Below are 18,615 nucleotides of genomic sequence, written 5' to 3'. Positions count from 1 at the left end.
AATTCCGCTGCTGTCGGCGGCTGCAATGCAGGGATCCCATCTCCCACATGGGGGACATCCCATAGTCGCTATCACCAATATGGGATGTCACCCACGTCCCATAAGCCGACAGCAGAGCTGCCTTGGGGCGGCCAACGCAGCCAGGAACCCATCTGTGGGGCCGCCCCTGTGGGGCTGGGACAGCAATGGCACCTGATGGGTGATCCTTGGTCCCGTGACCCCGTGATTCATGGGGGTGGCCCTGCTGGGTTCTCCAGGGCATTCAAAAGGGGAACTGCTAATTTCTGCTCATTAATTAATGGTGGCACCCAAATGACGCCCAATCGGAGCTTCCCCATTGGAATCGTAATTCCAGGTCACAGCGAATCTGAAGGGTCCCATTGGAATCCTGCCCCAAATCTCACCCAACCTGGGGTCCCATTGGAATCCTGCCCCAAATCTCACCCAACCTGGGGGTCTCACCAGAAGCTGGGGCACAATGGGACCCCCCAGCCCCCCCCCAACCTCCCCCCTCAACCCCCCCAGTTCCCCTCCATCCCCCCCCCCATGGCGGGGGTCCCGGGAGCTCTCCGAGGTGCTGAATCCACCCCGCAGCCCTCGGGTTGGGGACGCGGAGCGGCGCTGCCTCAGCTCCGGCGCTATGGGGTCTGCCCGGATGCCAAGAGTGGGGCAGAAACTTGCAGGCTCTCCTCCCCACAACCCTTCGGATGTGCTGCAGATGTCGATCTGTAGGTCACAGAGTAGTAAACATTGTGGCTGATGGGGAAATGTCACCTACCCTGCTCCTACCCCCGGGCATGACTGTACCGGGGCCGCAACGCCCGCTCTTCTCGTGGTGTGGAGAAGGGCAACAAATCACGGCAGACGGGTGGGTGTAGGGGGGTGTTTGGTGAAGGGCTCATCAGATTTCTCGGGTTTTGTTTGTGAGCAGTGAGGTCTCACGGGCGGGATGAGGTGCTGCAGTTTGCAGAGTCCTCCCGGCTGTCAGAGACACTCAGAGGCCGGATGGGCGCCGGGTGATTTCAGCCCTGCTGTCATTTCGGGAGGAGGAGAGACTTTCTCTGCTGCTGTTGGGTGTGGGAAATCTTCCTCTGGGGCCAAACTCTGCCCCTGACCCACAGCACCTCGGGGCACAGCCGCGTCCCTCCCAGCACGAGGGTTTTCCTGCTCTGCCTTTGGCAGCCGCACGCCCTCCTACTCCAGAAATGCTCGCAAACGTGCTGATGTGGAAGCGGGGCCCACGTTCCCTCACTCCTCCCCTCGGGATGTGGGGTGGTGGCACCGGGACGCGGCTGCTCCCTCGGGATGCTCCGATGGCCCATTGGGCTCAGCTCCTCCCATGTGCTGAGCAGCGGGGGAGGACGGAGGGATGGGGGGCATCTGTGGGAGCCCCTCTGTGCCTCGGTTTCCCCATAGCGATGGGGAGCAGCGGCTTCGTGCAGCAGGGATCCAAGTGGGACCACTGGCAGCGCACAGCTGAGGGCGGCCCGAACCTCTGGGTCATCCCCAGAGCCTGGAGGACTTTGCTGTTGTCATGCAGAGATCAGCAGGGGAACAATAAGAAGATGGAAAAAAAACCGAGCTGTGGGTCCGGAGTGCGGAGCAGCACCGAGGGGCCGGGGCTGAGGGGCTGTGGGTCGCACTTATGGGGCCGCAGAGCTTTGGTCCTGACGCCGTGGGGCGAGCAGAGAGCGTGGATTTGTGGCCACGGCCCCCAGCATCGCTTCTCTCCATCCGAGATAGGAGGAGCGGGCCCACAGAGCTCCCCGGGGACGCACGTCGTGCAAATATCCCTCATTATTGCTAATTAATAAATGCCTCGTGCCGGAACTGATCCATGTGCTCCTCCTGGCAGCGGCACACGGGGGGCAGGCGGCCCCACGCACGCTTTCCCCCACGGCTCCAGCAGCCCAACATTCCTGCACGGCTCCTCCTGCCTCTCCCGGCCCCAGCGCGGCTCTGCAGTGGCAGCGCTGACAGCCGCCCCACGTGAGGCCCTGCAGGATGGGGGGCTTCCAGCCGCCCTCGATGCGGGCAGCGCCGGGCGTCCCCACGTCACATCTTCCCCAATGGGGCGCCCCCGTCCTGACCCACATCCCGGGGGCAGCGGCGAGCCTGGCTGCGCAGCGTGCTTGAGGAGCGGCCCAGAGCCGCAGGTTGGGCCATTATGTAGCGCGAGATAGCGCTAATTAATTGGCAGGTTGATACAGTTGTGCACTTAGATCACTGTCAGCTGATCCTGATCCCTTCTTGTGCAAGTGCTGGCGCTGGGGGAGCTCTGCTCTGCTCTCAGAAATGCGGGCTGCAGCCGTCCTGCCCCTCTGCCCCATTGCGTCCCACTGCTCCCCTGTGGCCCTTGCCCCTAAATCTGCGTTTTCATCCATCAGGTGTGGGATGGAGAGCGGCTCCTTCCTGCCCTCCTTGGTGGGATGGAAGCCCTCCCTTGGCTGGGAGAATCACGAAGCTCACAAAAGGCCTCCAAGACCCCCAAGCCTGACCCCAACCCATCCCCAGCGAGCCCCCATTTGCTCCGGGACGGGGCTGGTGGAGGAGCCCCAGCTGTGCCCACGGCCACCACGGGCGCAGCGTCACCAAGGGCTCCTCGAGTGCCACCTCCCCCCACCCCCAGCAACGCGTGGCACCGCAGCACCGCCGCCTCCTTTTGGCTCCGCCATGGGATCTCGCTGCCCCAGCGCCACTTTCTCACCCCCCCCCACCCCCCATCAGAAGAGGAACAAGAGAAAAAGCCGCAGCAGTGGAAAGTCGGGCTGACAAACACAAACAAAACTTCCTCTGGATGCTAAAAATGACACGCAGAGACAGAAAGGAGAGAAAAAAAAGGCGCTATCGGTGGCAATAGCGGAGCGCAGCTATTTCGGGGCCGGCTGTTCCATTGCAGCGCTGGGGTTGTGGCTGCCACTTCCCCAGGGATGTGACGTATTTCCTTTCCATCGCAAACTGATTTAGAAGCAAAACTTTCTACATTTAGGCAGCGAGAGGCTCAGCTTCTCTTTTCTCTCTCTTGCACCAGCGGTGAGTGAATGGAAGGGGGGACGCAGGGCTGCGGCCAATGCAGGGTGGCTGCGCGCCGCTTCCTTTTTTTTCTCTTTCTTTCTTTCTAATTGACCCCAAAGTGAGCAAACAAATCGTCGTTCATATTTTCCACGCTGCGACGGCCTTGTGAGCGTCCCAGCGAGAGCCTGCGGTCAGAGGCGGGCAGTGCTGCTGTCCCATGGCGCGCTGCGCTGTCACCGTGGGTCGCCCTCACTCGTGTCCTCATTCCTTCCGCTTCCATCCGTGCCCCCATCCTCATTCATTCCTATCCCCATCGCATTCCACTCTTATCCCATCCCAGCCCCATCCGTGTTTCCATCTCCCTTGCATTCCATTCTCATCCCGTTCTCATTCTTGTTCTCATCCCCATCCCCATCCCATCCTCATTCTCATTCCATCCCATCCTCATCCCATCCTTATCTCCACCCCATCTCCATCCCTGCTCCATCCCCACCCCAATCCCAACCCATCCCATCTCCATCCCATCCACACAAATATGCCATCCTCATCCCCATCCATCCCCGTCTTCACCCCATCCCCATCCCCAATGACCTCCCCACCCCCAACCCACCACAATAGGGCCATCCCCACCCCATCCCACCCCATCCCACCCAATCCCATCCCATCCCACCCCATCCCATCCCATCCCACCCCATCCCACCCCATCCCATCCCATCCCATCCCATCCCATCCCATCCCATCCCACCCCATCCCATCCCACCCCATCCCATCCCATCCCATCCCATCCCATCCCATCCCATCCCATCCCATCCCATCCCACTCTTCCCAATCCCCCCCCCATTGCCACCCCCATCCCATCCCCATCCCAATGTCTTCCACCCCACTGTGTGGCCGCCCCCCTCAGGGCTCCCCACCCCCGCACGCACAGACTGCAGATCCATTGATTTCCCACCCCATTTCCACCTCCCCAAGGGCCCGGAAGGACGGTGACCATTTCCCATCACATTTCCTCTCCCCTCCACCACCAGGAACAGCCGTGGAGTTGCAGTGAGCAGCGCGCATCCCTCCCTGCAGCGCTGCATGGGATGCAGCACATGATTCAGCCCCACTGGGTAAACAGCCTCTTCCTGCTGCAGGGAAAGTCCCGGCCGCATCGGAGCCCTGTGGCTGTGGGGTGGAAGCTGCTCTCGCTGCTCTCGCTGCGTTTGGGACGGGTTTGGGGCGAGATGCAGCACCTGGAGCTCGGCTGCGTCCTCTGACTGCTGCCCAGCGCCTCAGTTTCCCCACTCAGGCTCACGCTCCCACGCTGGGTTTGCTCCAAGCTCTGTGCCATGGGGGCATGAAATCAGCGAGGGCAGCGTGCGAGGAGAAAACCCGACTCTCGGGATGAAAGCCTAATTAAAGAGCTAATTACAGGGGAGGTCCGGCTGTGCGGCCGGCAGGCAGAGCTCTTCTGATTTACAGCTTTAATTTCGGTTTTGCTTTCCAAGAGAAGAGCAGGGATGGAGCCGCAGCAGCTCCCGCACTGCATCCCAGTGCCACCGCCCGGCCACACCGGGGCTGGATGCGAAGACCCGACGAACATCCGTGGGTTCAATTCAGCAAACAGCAAAGCTTCGAGGGGGGGCATCTTTGGGGTGCACAGGGAGCCCCCACAGCGGAGCTGCGCAGGGGGATTTGGGGTTCGGAGGAGGCTGGGAGCGCTGTGGGGTCTGAGCCCCTCTAATCCTCGTGGTGTTTGGTGAGGAATTGCGTCGAGGCCACGGGGGAGCCGAGCCGAAAGCGCTCCACGAAGTTCTGCAGCGACCAGGAGCCTGGGGGAGAGAGGAGAAGGGTGAGCGGGGCGGCATCCCGCTGCTGTGTGCAGCGCGACCGCGTCCTGCAAACGGCTCTGCACCGCCTGCAGGGGCCGGGCAGCGCTGCACCCTGCTGCGAGCCGCCCCTGGGGGGGGGACAGAGGATGGGGACCCCTCTCCGCCCCCACTGCTTCCTGCTGACCTTTGGGGCAGAGCTGCCCACGGCTTCCTCTGAGCCCACCCTGGAAATCCCCAGCGTGGGCATCCAAGGGGACACCAAAGGGACACCAAAGGGACACCAAAGGGACATCCAAAAAGACACCCAAAGGATCACCAAAGGGGCACCCAGGGGGGCATCCAAAGCGACACTCAAAGGGACACCAAAGGGAAACCAAAGGGACACCAAAGGGGCATCCAAACGGTCACCAAAGAGACACCAAAGGGACACCCAAGGGGACACCGAAGGGACACCAAAGGGGCATCCAAAAAGACACTCAAAGGGTCACCAAAGTGGCACCCAGGGGGGCATCCAAAGCGACACCCAAAGGGACACCAAAGAGACACCCAAGGGACACAGCCGTGGTGTGGGAACAGCCCCACTGATGATCTGACGATCCCTCCCATGTGCCCCCACCTCCCGCCACGCTCTGTGCCCCCCGTGGGCGCTGATGTGGAGCCGCTGCTGTGCCCAGGATGGAGACGATCGCCTCCATTAAGATCTCCCTTAGAAAGGATGGAAAAAGGATGGGAACCTCTCACGTCGGGGTCTGAATCCGTCCCCCCGCTCATCCCCCTGAGCACGGGCTCGGGGTCTCCCGGGGGTCCCGGAGCCGATCCTCCCGTCCCCAACTCTGTGGGTGCCTTTCATCCACGGGATGAAAGCCCCCACAAAGCCCAAGCGGAGCGCGGCGGGGCCCCGCGGGACGGGGCGAGAGCGAGACGCGGCTGCTCCCCCCTCCCCGGGGTGCCGGCAGCCCTAATTAATGTTTATGGATCCTCCCGAGAGGCGCGGATGAAAGCGGCCGGGACGAGGCTGCGTTATTACAGGGCTGCGCGCAGCGGCCCCGCACAGCGGGCCGAGGGTTTTTCCTGACCTACTTTCCTACCTGCGCTCGTGCTGCTCTCACCTCTCCATGTGGCTCCGTCCCGAAGGAAACCCCCAGGCAAACGCGGATGTGTCGGGGGCTTCCCCAGGTGGCTCCCAGCCCCGCATCCCCCCCCCCCTCTAAACCCAGCGATGTGGGGCAGCCCCAAACCGCGGGGCAGCGCAGCCACCCCTCCCGCGGCTGTGGGGCGTCCACAAAGGGCACCTCTGTGCCCATGGGCCCCAACGGCTCCGTGAGTCAGTGGGGCTGGGAGAGGAGGTTGTGGGGTCACCGTCTCCCCCCCCCATGCCTGAACAATGAGGCGTTTCATCCACACTTTGGTCCACTTTCAAACTCGTTTCCTGCAGGATTATATCATCGCTGGAGGAGGAGGAGAGGAGGAGGAGGAGGAGGAGGAGGAGGAGGAGGAGTGCACACAGGGGAAACTGAGGCACGGGGAGCGGGCACGGCTCTGCCAACCCCTTCGGACCCACAGCCTGAGGGTAGGGGGACATATGGGGCTGTTTTCTGTCCCCCCTCCGTACCCCTCTGCCCTGCGCCGGACCCCGCAGCACGTGGGGGCCATCGTTAATCAGCCCCATGGCACAGCTCTGCTGAGATTAATGATGGCCCAACGGAGGTGGGCGTGCGGCCGCTGCCCGCTTTTATCCCCATTAACCAACACTCGGAGACTTCGGCCGGGGCCGCGCTCTCGCCATCATCATCCTCACAGCAGCCTTCCTCGCTTCCCAGCCCCGAAGCCCAGCCCGGCATCGCCCCGCTGCGCTCAGCTCCTGCTTTCCTCGCCTGCTCCCTCTCCCTTCCAGCACCGGTCCGACCCGAATTTCTGGCTGGGCGGATCGAGGTCGGCTCATGAATCATTCCCCGATGTGAATCCGGACCCGTAAGGGGAGGAAGGCGGCACAGCGAGTCAATGCCCCGACCCCAAACCGTGCCACCTTCATTGGTGACACCAGCGGGAGGCAGCGACCCGCGGGCACAGCGCGACGGGCAAAAGCGGCGCCTCCATCCCTCGTGGGACGTGCGAGGGGTCTCTGTGCAAAGCGCTGCCGAAGGGAGTGGGGGGAAACGGGGAGAAGTGCCCCAAATCAGCTCTGAGGCTGCAGTCGGGTGGGTTTTCCTCCCCCGGCCCGGCTGGATGCCGAATTCCCCAACGGGACGCGGGGGATTTCCTAAGGTCGGGCAGCGCTGCGGACGGAGAGCTGCGAGCTCTGCCGCTCCGACGGGCGGCTCGGAGGTTCTGCAGCCCACAGAACTGTTATCTGCCATCCGCTCGCAGCGCAGAGGCGGCCGCCACCCCGCGGGGCCGCAGCTGAGCGCTGCCGGGTGCGGAACCGCCGCTGCACCGCTGGGCCTCGGGGAGGGAAGGAGGGAGGGGGTGGACGGAGCCGCTGCAAAAAGAGGAGTTGGGTGGGAGTGGACTCTAAAAGGGGGAAACTGAGGCCTGGAGAAGGAGGAGCCGCTTTGGGGTCGCAGCGCCCGGTCGCTGCGGGGCTCCGTCGGCAGGGAGGGGTGGGGGCGCCCGGAAGGAGCTGGGGCTGGGGGGGGAGACACGACAGGATCCATTCCCAACTTCCCCCCACGCAACAGAAACCGTTTTGCTTCAGAGCATCCCTGGAAAAACAGCTCCCAAAGGGGCGGTGCGGGGACGCCGCCGCTCCCCCGGCTCTACCAGCGGCCCCCACCCCCAACCCGGCACCGAAACGCCCCTCCGCACAGCGCCAACCCCTTCGGCCAGCAGCGGGTCACGGCCCCTCAGCCCCCCAGCCCTCCTTCGAGCCCCAGCGGAGAAGCACCGACGGACCCCCCCCCCCTTTCCCACCCGCCCACCCTGCGCTGTTCCCCATTCGCTCTCCGCGTCTCGGCGCTCGGAGCGCGGCTCGGGGAGGTCAGCTCGGGGCGCAGTGCCCTCTTCTGGAAGCTGCGGCCCCACCGCTCCTCCCGCAACGGCGGGTCCCACCGCCCCAATGGGCGCACGTGGGGTTGGTGGGGAGGAAGGGCTGATGGAGGTGATGCTCTCTCGGGGGGGGCTGGGGGGGGTCTGCTTTTTCCGGGAGTGGATTCGAGCATAAAGTGACAGAGGACAGACGGAGGCACCAGGCTGGCCAGGACGGGGGGCGCGGTGGGCTCAGGGTTAGGGGTGATGCTGGGGTGACAGCGGGTGATGCCGGCTCTGATGGAGGGAGCGGTGCTGCAAACAGGGTGACGAGAGGGGATTCATTTGGGGATGGGAAGCCTGAAGAGGGCTTTGTGGGACGGCCTGAGCATCCCAGCTCATGAGAGGCCTCAGGATGGATGGACGCAGAGCAGCTCTGCCAGGATCAGACCTTCCCCTCCTCATTGCTGGGGGCTGAGTGCTGTGCTGGAGTCTCTGCCTCATCCATCCGATCAAACCCTGCAGGCCCTCCCGGCTCTTTTAGGACCCTCTCCCTAAACGCTGGGAATACATGAGGCTGTGACACAGCAGCCAAAAGGTCAAATCCAGCCTTCAGCCCTTCAGACTCAGAGCTAATGAGCCAGGAAAGCGAACTGAGGGGCAGAACGACCCGCAGAGAGCCGTGCATGGGAGCTTTTCCCTGTGAGCCCATCCCCACCTCGTGTCCCTGCTCCGGCTGGGAGTTGGCCGGCGTTGTGTCACAGCCCTTGGAGCAATCCCTGTGCCACATCTCCAGCTCTGATCCCTATCAGAATGACAAAACTCCCACTGTGGGTTGGTTGGGGACGTGCGGGTGAGGTCTGAGCCCAACTCCACGGCCGCTGAGCCGCCCCCCTTTGTCCCCATCCGCTATTTGGTGACCCCCGCCCAGCTCAGGGCCATCCCACCCCATCACCCCAAGCTCATCCCCAGAGCAGCCCTGCGTGGGCCTCCCCACGCTGCAAACTCAGGATGGACGGACGGATGCGGCACCCAAAGCGACGCCCCGGGGCCCGGCTGCTCCTCACCCGCAGAGATGCGCTCCTCAGGACCCAGGATGATGCGTTCGCCCTCGGGCTGCTCGTACAGGCGCAGCTGGTAGCGGTGGTACCCGCTGCGGGGCGGCGGCGTGGGGCGGGCGTATTCTGTGGGTGCAAAGGGAGACGGGGGGGGTGAGCGGCGCCCCGCTGCGAGCATCGCCCTCTGCCCCACTCAGGCTCCCGTTTGGGAGGGCCGGGGCGGATGCCCGCCGTGTTGGGGTCGTTTCCTCCCTTTTCATGCCCCCGCTGCACCCCGCTGGAGCCCTGCACGTCTGCCCAGGTGTGGCTGCGTGCCACCAGCCGTGCCGCTGGGCTCCGCATGGGTGGCACACAGGGGTGTGATGGGGGCAGGCCGGGGGCTCCCCACCCCCGCTCTCCCCCTCTCCCCCCTCGCTGTGACCCCCCAGCGACGCGTCCCTCTGGCCTCTAAGCTGCACGGCTGCGTCTCGGCCTGACTTGAACCCAAACTCTTTATTCGTGCCACATCACAGAGGCGGTTGGGATTCACTCACTTTTATCTTCAGTTTTTCCTTCTGACTGTTCCCTCCCCCCCACCCAGAACCCCCACCTCCCCTTTTTCTTTGCTCTTACAGGAGCCACATTTACCTCTCGAAAAAGAACAACACCAAAGCAGCGTCTCAGCCAACCCGTTGTTTCCATAGGGCTCCATATCACCCCACAGCCCCCCCAGCGCATCCCCCCAGCCTGGGGTTGGCACTCACCTGTCAGCACGCGCCCTCTGAGCTCCCCCGTCCTCAGCTCTGCACCCTGAAACCACACAGAGAGGAGGTGAGACGCTGCTGAGCCCACAGCGGGACGGAGCCACCCGCATTTCAACCCGATTGTGTTTTATTTCTGGGGGGCGAGATCCTATTTTGAGCATTTTTCTCGCCAAATCCATCAGCGAGCCAACATCAACATCTCCTGTGTAACACCCTCAGCATTTGGGCAGGGGGTGATGCCCCATGCCACGGGGGTGGGGTTATGGGGACATCACTGCACTCTGGTCCTGTTGATTCCCACCCCCCCCCCCCGACCCCCACTTCCCACCGCCGCTTCCAGCCCTCATAAATCCTCCCCTGACGGCACCCGTTATTCCAGTCCTGCCCACACAAGCGCTGCTGCCAGCGCTGCTCCGTCCTGACCTGCCCTGGGAGTTATTACCCAAAAAATCCAACCCCCAACAACCAACCCCGAACCAGAGGCACCGAATAACTGCGAGCAGAAGTGCACGTGGGGAGCATGGCAGCGTTTGGGGATCAAAGCTTCGCCCTGCTGCGGGAGGGAAGGAAAATGCTGCGCACTGAGTCATGGCGCCGAGGTGTGCGGCACCTGGGTTCACCTGGGTGCCAAAGGCCACTGGGCCCCACGTCCCAGCAGCCAGAACCAAAGGGATCCCATCAGCGGGGAGATCTGGGGCGGCTCGGGGCGCCTGGGCTTACGGGGGTGGAGGGAGGGGCTGCCAGGGGTCCGCAGGGGATCCTGCAGCTGCTCTCTGTGCCCAGATGTGCGACGCAGCGCATCCAGATGTGCGACGGCCCGTCCAGATGCGCACCCGCTCCATCCAGATGTGCACCAAGGCGTGTGGCCCCCATGAGCGCACGTGTCTGTGCTGCATGCAGACCTGCACCAACCCGGGTCCCCACTGCAGCCAGGTGTGCAGCCACTCGTGCGCAGCAATGCACGACGCTGCTCCACCCAGCTGCGCACCAACAGATGTTCCTGCTCCATCCAGATGTGCACCAGCACGTATTCTCCCACCCTGTCCATCTGCGCGCCCCCATCCCTCCCAGCTGCGCCGCCGCCCCCCAGAGCTCTCCAACCCCAGCGCCGCCTCCACTTCTCCCGTCCCATCCGGCCCGGATCCCTGGGCCGGGCCGCGCCGCTCCGTGCGGCACTGAGCTGCTATTCCTGGCTTTGCCGTGGGCTCCTGGGGAGCGGCCGCGCTCCTCCCTGCTCCCCCACCTGCTCACACTGTGGGTTCTGCTCACCCCAAACGCAGCGCGTTCCCGTTCGCCCCGGGGATGGGAGAGTCAAAGGATAAAGCTCATCTTAAGAGGAGAGAGCAGGAAGAGGGCGGCAGGAAGAGTAGGGACTGGCACGATGAGGGCTGCCTTTTTTTCATAGGTGGTAAACAGCTCTTGTGAAGGGAAGGGAGCAAGCTGGGGGGGGGGTGAGATGCCCTGAGCCATAGGAGGGGATTGTGGGGTCAGCGCGAAGCGCCCTCACCTCATCCCCCCACCACGAGCCCAGCTAATGGATGCTGCTGAGCTGCTGCATTTATTAATGCCCTTTTACGAGAGCATTAGCAGTCCCTAATGACACCATTTGTGCCTTTTCCCTCTCTCTTCCCCCCGCCGAGGACGCGCGTTTCCATCCTCCATCCACGGCCGCGTCAAGCAGCGCTGCAACGCCTGATGTGCACAGACTGCCCTCAGATGCGGTGCCACAAACCTCCGCGCCCCCATTCCCTCACCCCAAAGAGTGGAGAAAATGATTTCCCCCCTTCCCAACGCCATTCTGTGGCCGTGCCCCGCGCCCCCCCTGTGCCGTCTGCGCCGGGGCGGGGAGGAGAAATAAATACAAATAAATTAAGGCGGCGGTGAGTCACGTTTTGTTTTCCTCTTGGTCTGCTATCTGTATCTATACGCACGTATCTGCTCCCTCTGCTCCCCCCTCTGAACGATCCCAGGGAGGGCAGGGGGAAGGGCAGGGTGGTGAGCGCAGCGCTTCGTCCGGGAGAGGACGGGGTGGAAAGTGGGTGTGGGAATCGGCGCCGCAGCTGGAGGGGATCCAGGACAAACAGGCGGCGAATGGGACCACGGCCGTGCCGAGGAGTGGGGCGCAGTGCTGCCCTTGGGACCCCCTGCGAGCGGACGGGGCTCAAACACAACGGTGATTTTTGTTGTGGGTCCGTTTGACCGCGGCCCTGCGTGGAAATGCGTCCGCTCAGAGGTTTTCCTGGTGGAAAAAAAACCACCAGCAGAACGGGATCGTGCTCAACTCAACCCCCAGCCTCGTTCAGCCCTGAGATGGCCAAGGAGAGCACGGAGGAGAGCAAGGGAAACTCTCCATCCCATTACTCCTGCATGGAGAAATCCTTCGGGGAGAGGGATGGACGCAGATATCCCCCAGCGCCCCAAACCCCGGTGCTTCCAGCTCAGCTCAAGCACCAAACCCGACTGCTGTTACCCCAGTGCTGTGCCATGATGTCGCTTCCCAGTGGCACCACCATTCCTCAACAGAGCCTCCATCATTCCTCGATGGGATTTCACTTTGCCATGGCACCACATCCGACGCCCTAATTCCTCCCTAGGACACCACCTCTCCGTGGGACCACCATCATTTCCCACTGGGGCCACCAAAAAGATGCCGCCGCCGCGGCTGCCCACCCTCACCACAGAAATGAGCCGGCGCTCATTGGGCCCCCCAGGAATATCCTCACGGATCCCCGGTGGCTCGAGGGCTCCCAGTGCCCACCTCGTGTCCCCAGCAGAGCCACAGGGCTGGGACACGGCTCCAGCCAGCATCTCTTCGGGTTTACGGGGTCAGCACCCCAAGGATTTGCCCCAGTTGCTTTTAGGACCGTGAGGTGCTGACTGCTGCTGTTTAATTCTAGAAAAGAAGAAAACGGGGAAAGCCACCATAAAAATATATTAAAAAATAAATATCAGGCATGGGTGTAATTCAAATGAATGCTCGTCTGATACGCCCTATCGCCCCGGGGAGGGACGGGCTGTGGGGTAATTAAGCAAGCAAAATAAACACAAATCACCCCGGTGTTGGGCTCTGTGCAAAATGTTTTATCTCGGAGCGGGGAGAAAGCGCTGCGCTGCCCCAGCTCTGCTCCTGGGGGTGTGGGACGGCTGCTGTGCAGGGCTGGGGAGAGGGCAGAGCTCTGCCGGCCCCCAGGAACGGAGCTGTGGGGGGGAGAGCCACGATCCGAGCCCTGAGATTCCAGCGCAGGGAATGAGCTCAAAGCGGCCACGAAAAGGGCTGGGGAGCGGATCTCAGGAGTGGAAAACTCATCGGCTCCGCGTCCGTGCGGCTTTAAGATCAGCTGGCTTTTCCAGCAGCACATTTCCGGAGGATTGTTGGAGAAACACCAAATTCTGCCTAATTCAGGCACTTAAAGGACCGGAGCCCGATTTTGTGCGGAACCCACAGCGACACCCTGCCCTGCGGTGGGACGGGGGGAGGACGCAGCCGTGGGGACACGGCGGGTTTGGGGACACGGCGGGTTTGGGGACACGGGGACGTCTGCTCGGTGTGTGCACAGCACCAGCGCATCCCTGGCCGTGGGGCACAGCACGGAGCCCAGCTGCAGGCACGTGTACCAGAATGCCACCCGCGTGCCGTGCTCCATCCCCACGGCAGATCCGGGCTCTGGGGCCACACAGAACCCCATTCTGCTGCAGATTTTTAGGGTGATGACCTCAACGTCGCTCTTTTTGAGGCGCAGGGATGCTGCACCCCGTCCCAACCCTGGGGCAGGGGGGGAATGCGGCCCCGCGTGCCCCAAAGCCTCTCCTACACGTTTTCCTTCTGTCTGATCCCCATCCCAGCACCTTCCTGGGCACGGGGGCGGATCAAAGCCCGCGCGTGCCAACACTACGACTGCTCTGGGCCAACTTGGCTATTTTGGAATCCCTAATCTGATGGGAGCAGTGGGGAATCTGATGGAAGCAGTGGGGAATGTGATGGGAGAAATGGAGAATCTGATGGGAGAAATGGGATGGGAGAAATGGGGATTCAGATGGGAGCAATGGGGAGTTGTGTGGGAGCACAGAGGGTTCAGATGGGAGCACTGGAGAATTGTAGGGGAGCAGTGGGGATTCAGATAGGAGAAACTGAGAATCTGATGGGAGAAATGGGATGGGAGCAATGGGGAATTGAATGGAATCAGCGGGGAGCCAGATGGGAACGATGGGGAATCGAACAGAAGCAAGGGGGAATCTGACGGGAGCAATGGGGAATTGGATGGGAGCAGTGGGAAAGTGGACAGAATCAGTGGGGAACTGATGGGGGCAGCGGGGAATTGGATGGGGGCAAGGGGGAAGTGGAGAGGAGCAATGGGAAATCAGACGGAATCTTCGGGGAACTGAGGGGAGCGGTGGGGAGCTGAACAGAATCAACGGGGAATCAGACGAGAATGATGAGGGAAGAGCACGGGGGTGGGGTTTTGCTTTTTCTTTCTGTTATTCTTTCTATTATTTCATCTTCTTCTTGCTGGCCAAAAGCTTCTCCCCTGCACATCTGGGGATGAGGAGCTGCCCGGCCCCCGCAGTGCATCCGGGTGCCGCGGGCTCAGCCTCGCGGCCGCTTCCTGACAACAACTCTTGGCAGCGGGCGGAGGGAGAGTCCGGCCCGGCCCTGGGGATGCAGCGAATTTGGACAGGAAACGCCTCAAATTGGAGCTCTTCCCTCTGCTCGTTATTTTGTGCTTTGCGAGGAGGGGGGGCTCCTCGCAGGAGGGGGGGGGTTGGGGCGTTGCTCGGCGAGTTTTCGCCTTGGTTCGGGCGCTGAGAAAAAACCACGCGCGCGTTTGGCTCCAACTTTTTGACGCCGAGCATCTTCTGCTCCCCAGGGATGCAGGGCCGTGGGGTTCTGCAGTGCTGGGGCCGCCCCATCCCGAGGACGAGGGGTTAACAGCACCGCGGTTACAGCTGCAGGGAGGCTGCCAAGCCGCCGTGCCACAGACTTCCCTTTTGTCCATAAAAGTCCACCGGATCCCGGATCCCACGGGGCGCAACGGGGCGCGGAAGGAGGGGGGGCGGCCGCCCCACCTGGGGCGCATGCGATGTTTGTGCAACGCCCTGCGCTCCTCCCCCACCCAAAAAAACACCCGAAAAACACCCACAGGTGGGGCTGGGGGACGCGGGGTGGTGCCTTGAGGCGGTGGGTCGGATGGGCCTTCAGCAGGGACGGAGGGAGGGGCGGCACGGGGGCGACCCCAACCCCATAATCCTCATGTCTGTGCAGCCCAACTCAGACCCTTGCTGCTGGCTCCGAGCTCTCAGCTGTATCAGTTACAGCAGAGACGAGATGTCATCACAGCGAGGCTTGCATCAGAAGCATCTTGCAATGCAAAAAGCCAAATTTTTACAGTAGAGGTGCGCACACACACACGGAGCGAGCGAGCCTGGGTAATTAACTTAATAGGTTTCTTACAGAATGCCCCGTGAGTGATGCTCAACATATTCAAGTGTTGACAAGACGGCGCTGAACCCGACGCCTACACCATGGGCAAGCCAGGCAGCGAGCGCAGACACACCTTCATTGTCTGAAACTTGTAGTAAAACTCGGCGCACGTTGTGAAACGCGGCTGCACAGATGGGTGCCCGTAACCCTTCTGCTGCCAGAATCTTCCTCTGGGGAAGATTTGGGGCGATAACTGAAGGAAAACCCCGGCGTCTCGGCGGGTTCTGCCCATGGAAGCGGCTCTGGGAACCTCTTTTCTATAAAAGGTGTCTTTGGTTGAGCTTCGTGCGGTGCAAGGAAGAAGAAATGTGGCGCTTGGGGTCGTGGCTTGGTGCGCAGCGGGGGTGGGTCAACGGTTGGCCTGATGGCCTTAGATGTCACTTCCAGCTTCAGAGGTTGTGTGATCCTAAGGGCACGATGGCTCCAACTTTTTGACGCCGAGCATCCTCTGCTCCCCAGGGATGCAGGGCCGTGGGGTTCTGCAGTGCTGGGGTGGTGATGGGTTGGGGTTGGACTCGATAATCTTGGAGGTCTTCCCCAGTTCTGATCCTATGGACACCGTGGGGGTGGGCCAGCGGTTGGCTTGATGACCTTGGTGGTCTTTTCTAACCTCAGGGATTGAATGATTCCGTGGAAATGGTGGTGACGGGTCGGTGGCTGACGGTCTTGGAGGCTTTCCCCAACCTCAGCGCTTCTATGGTTCTACAAAAGCAGTTGGCAGCAACGCAGCGCCGTGGTCTGAGCTCCTGCAGCCACAGAAAAATCAAAAAAGAAAAAAAAAGAAGGAAAAAAAAAAAGGGAAAACGATCCATGGAGGAGAGATCTGTGGGGAAACCAGTTTGGATGGCGATGTGTTGTAAGAGGCAGCAGAGATCCATCTCCCGGAGACTTGGGGTGGGATCTTGAGTCAGGGAAGTTGCCCAAGAAAGGGTGGTCTTTCCCTACAGGTTTCACCGGCTTGGGCAAGCGTTGTGCCAGCGGCGGGGACCCGCATTGTACAGCGCGTGGAGCAATCGCCACCACTGTCATCACGGCGCTGATGAGCCCTGAAACCCGTCGGCGTCCCCTCTGTCGTGGGGTTGCCTCAGCTCTGCAGCCACCGGGCTGCACGGTGCCCAACGCGCGGGGCCCCGGCGCGCAGGAATCAGGGATTTAGCTGGGAGTGAGCTGGGTATGGTTGAGGAATTAAAGGTTTACCTGCACGTTGCAGATGGAGCCTTAGAGGTTTTACAACCGCTGTAGATTTACAGCTTGCAGAAATTTCGACACAGGTCGGTTTGCCCCCGGCAGGGAGGATTTTGGCTGTGGTCGCCCTGATGAAATGCATGCAGGTGGGAACGGTGGCGAGGGCCGAGTCCCACTCGTGCCGTGGCCGTGTCTCCAAACAACCCCGAGCCACGGGGGGCCCACTGGGGCTGCCAAGGAGCACGATCCAACCCCAGCACGAGCCTTAGGTCAAAGCACGCTTTCCCCAAAGCTTTCAAGGGTGAAAGCCCAGCAGGACGCAAGAAAAACGCATCCCAAAGCTTCGCAACGCCAACATCGCTCTTGGCCCGCCGTCACCCCGGCAACGCGTGGAGGGGGAATGCACCCTGCTGCAAAACTCTCCGCAGCAGCGGGGCCGGGCAGAGGAGCTGTGCAATGCCCAGCCCGGGGCAGCAGGCTCACCCACGCCCTGGGAGCAGGCAGCTCCTCTTGCAGCGATGCGGGCGGATAAGCCCTTGCGCAAGGTGATGGGTGCGCAGAGGATGCGCGGCGGGAGCAGACTTGCTTGGGATCGGGGCTGCCGGCGACACGGGGATGGGTGCACAGCCCTATAGGGGCTGCTTGGACGGACGGACGGAGCCAGGCGCCTGTCTGCACAGGCTGAGTGGTTTCCATGATCTCAATCGGCGCTGAGTTCACGCCTGTGCCCGGCGTGCAGAGCGGGGAAAGCAATCGATCCAGCCCCAGAAATGTGGTCATGCAAAATCACTGCTGGCCCCAGATGAAACGGAGGGCAGACGGAAACCGCTCCTCAAATCTTTCAGAGACCTCACTGCTGTGGGATGCAGCACCCCCACACACCTCCACTGCTGGGTTTAGCCCCGGTTTGCACATTTCTCCCCCCTTTGCAACGCATCACCAAGTGCGGAGCGTTTCGGGTCGCGTCCCCTGCTCCGTCCCCCCGCTCTGTGACTGCCCACCCCCTGTCCCAGCTGCTTCCCACTCCTTTGGTACAAGGAGGTGCAAAATAAGTTGTTGTTCGTGATGGGGCCGGTGATTATTAATAATAATGCAGCTCTCCATGCTCCAGTTTCCCAGCGCGCTGGCAGTGTGCCACCTGGGCCCGGTGATTTAGTGCAACTTAATTATTCCCGGCGTTTCATCACCTCTTGTTTTTGATGTCTGTGTCTCCACCAGTGCCTCACCTTCGTGACTAAGAGAGCCAGGGAAAAAGGGAGAGAAAAGGGGAAAAACCCTGAGCTGGGGGAGGGGGAGGCGAGGCCAAGGGGCACCTATGGGGACACCAGCGGTGCCCCTTGCACTTTGGGCACACCAAGAAGGGCACAAACCTATAAGGGATGGACCAGTGCATCCCTTCCACTGAAACCTCTTTGCTCAGCTAAGCACCACCCCACTGCAAATAGCGATGCCTCCCCTCTCCTGTCGTATTTCCCATCCGTTTCCATCCATATTGCATTTCGAGGCGTGCTGGCAAAGTGGGTGGCTGTCAGGACCCACATCATAAAGGTGCAAAGTGCTCGTTCCCTGTGTTCGGGCACTGAGGTGGTGTCAGGGCTGGAGCTGGGGGACCTCAGTGCGCTGGTGGGGACCCGGTCCTGTCCCCAGCCCCATGGTGACACCCTGCCCGTGTCACCGTCCTCGTGCATGGCAAGGGACTGGGAGCAATGGGATGCAGAGCTGCGAGGCAAGGCCAGGGTGCGAGATTAGGAGGTAGGGATGGGGTCCAGGATTGAGGTGTAGCACTGGGATGCAAGGCTGAGCTTCATGATGAGGTGATGCCTGTGTTGCAAGGTTGGGATGCAGCACGGCAGTGCGGTTTTGGGATGCAGCATTGGGATGTGGGATGGGATGATGCCAGGAACGCAGAGTTGGGATGTAGCACTGGGATTCAGGAGAGGCCAGGATGTGGGACCAGGGTACAAAGATAGGAAGGAGCAACGGGATGCAGAGCTGGGGGACCGGGCCAGGATGAAAGGTGAGGACGTAGCACTGGGAGGTGGGGGCAGGATGCAGAATTAGGGTACAGGGTTGGGATGCAGAGCTGGGATGCAGGACAGGAAGTTGTCTGGGATTTATGACCGGGATGCAGAACGAGACGATGGCTGGGTTGTGACGTTGGGGTGCAGCACCGGGGTGCAGGGTTGGGATGCAGGACGGGTTGTGGGGTTGGGATGCAGGATTTGGATCTGGGCTGGGATGATGCCTGGCGTGAAGGATTGGGATGTAACCCTGGGACTGGGAGTCAGGATGGGACGATGCCTGGATGCAGGGTTAAGCTATAGGGTTGGGAGATGCGGGTTTGGGGTAAACAGTTG

At 61.7% G+C, this 18,615-nt stretch overlaps 1 protein-coding gene and 1 long non-coding RNA gene across 4 annotated transcripts in view; one reads left to right on the top strand and one right to left on the bottom strand.

The window, feature by feature from the left end:
* The first annotated feature begins 2,940 nt into the window (after window positions 1-2,940).
* Window positions 2,941-4,462, top strand: LOC128090034 (uncharacterized). Of its 2 annotated transcripts, none has more exons than XR_008210768.1 (2): window positions 2,941-3,033; window positions 4,044-4,462. It is a non-coding gene; the product is annotated as an uncharacterized LOC128090034 (long non-coding RNA). The 2 variants fall into 2 exon arrangements; XR_008210769.1 differs by having other exon boundaries at window positions 3,988-4,462.
* A 2-nt stretch (window positions 4,463-4,464) lies between these two features.
* PEBP4 (phosphatidylethanolamine binding protein 4) overlaps window positions 4,465-18,615 on the bottom strand; it is a 56,358-nt gene continuing 42,207 nt past the window's right edge. For both annotated transcript variants that reach the window (XM_052701975.1, XM_052701974.1), the window contains exons 5-7: window positions 9,595-9,640; window positions 8,861-8,977; window positions 4,465-4,829 (exon numbers count right to left, since the gene is read on the bottom strand). In XM_052701975.1, the coding sequence (XP_052557935.1) occupies window positions 4,738-4,829; window positions 8,861-8,977; window positions 9,595-9,640 (255 nt within the window). In that variant the 3' untranslated portion in view covers window positions 4,465-4,737. The remainder of the gene's footprint in view (window positions 4,830-8,860; window positions 8,978-9,594; window positions 9,641-18,615) is intronic.

The sequence above is a fragment of the Tympanuchus pallidicinctus genome, unplaced genomic scaffold (genome assembly GCF_026119805.1).
Source record: "Tympanuchus pallidicinctus isolate F22 unplaced genomic scaffold, pur_lepc_1.0 scaffold42, whole genome shotgun sequence".
NCBI lineage: Eukaryota > Metazoa > Chordata > Aves > Galliformes > Phasianidae > Tympanuchus > Tympanuchus pallidicinctus.
This window is presented reverse-complemented; position numbering and strand designations above follow the sequence as displayed.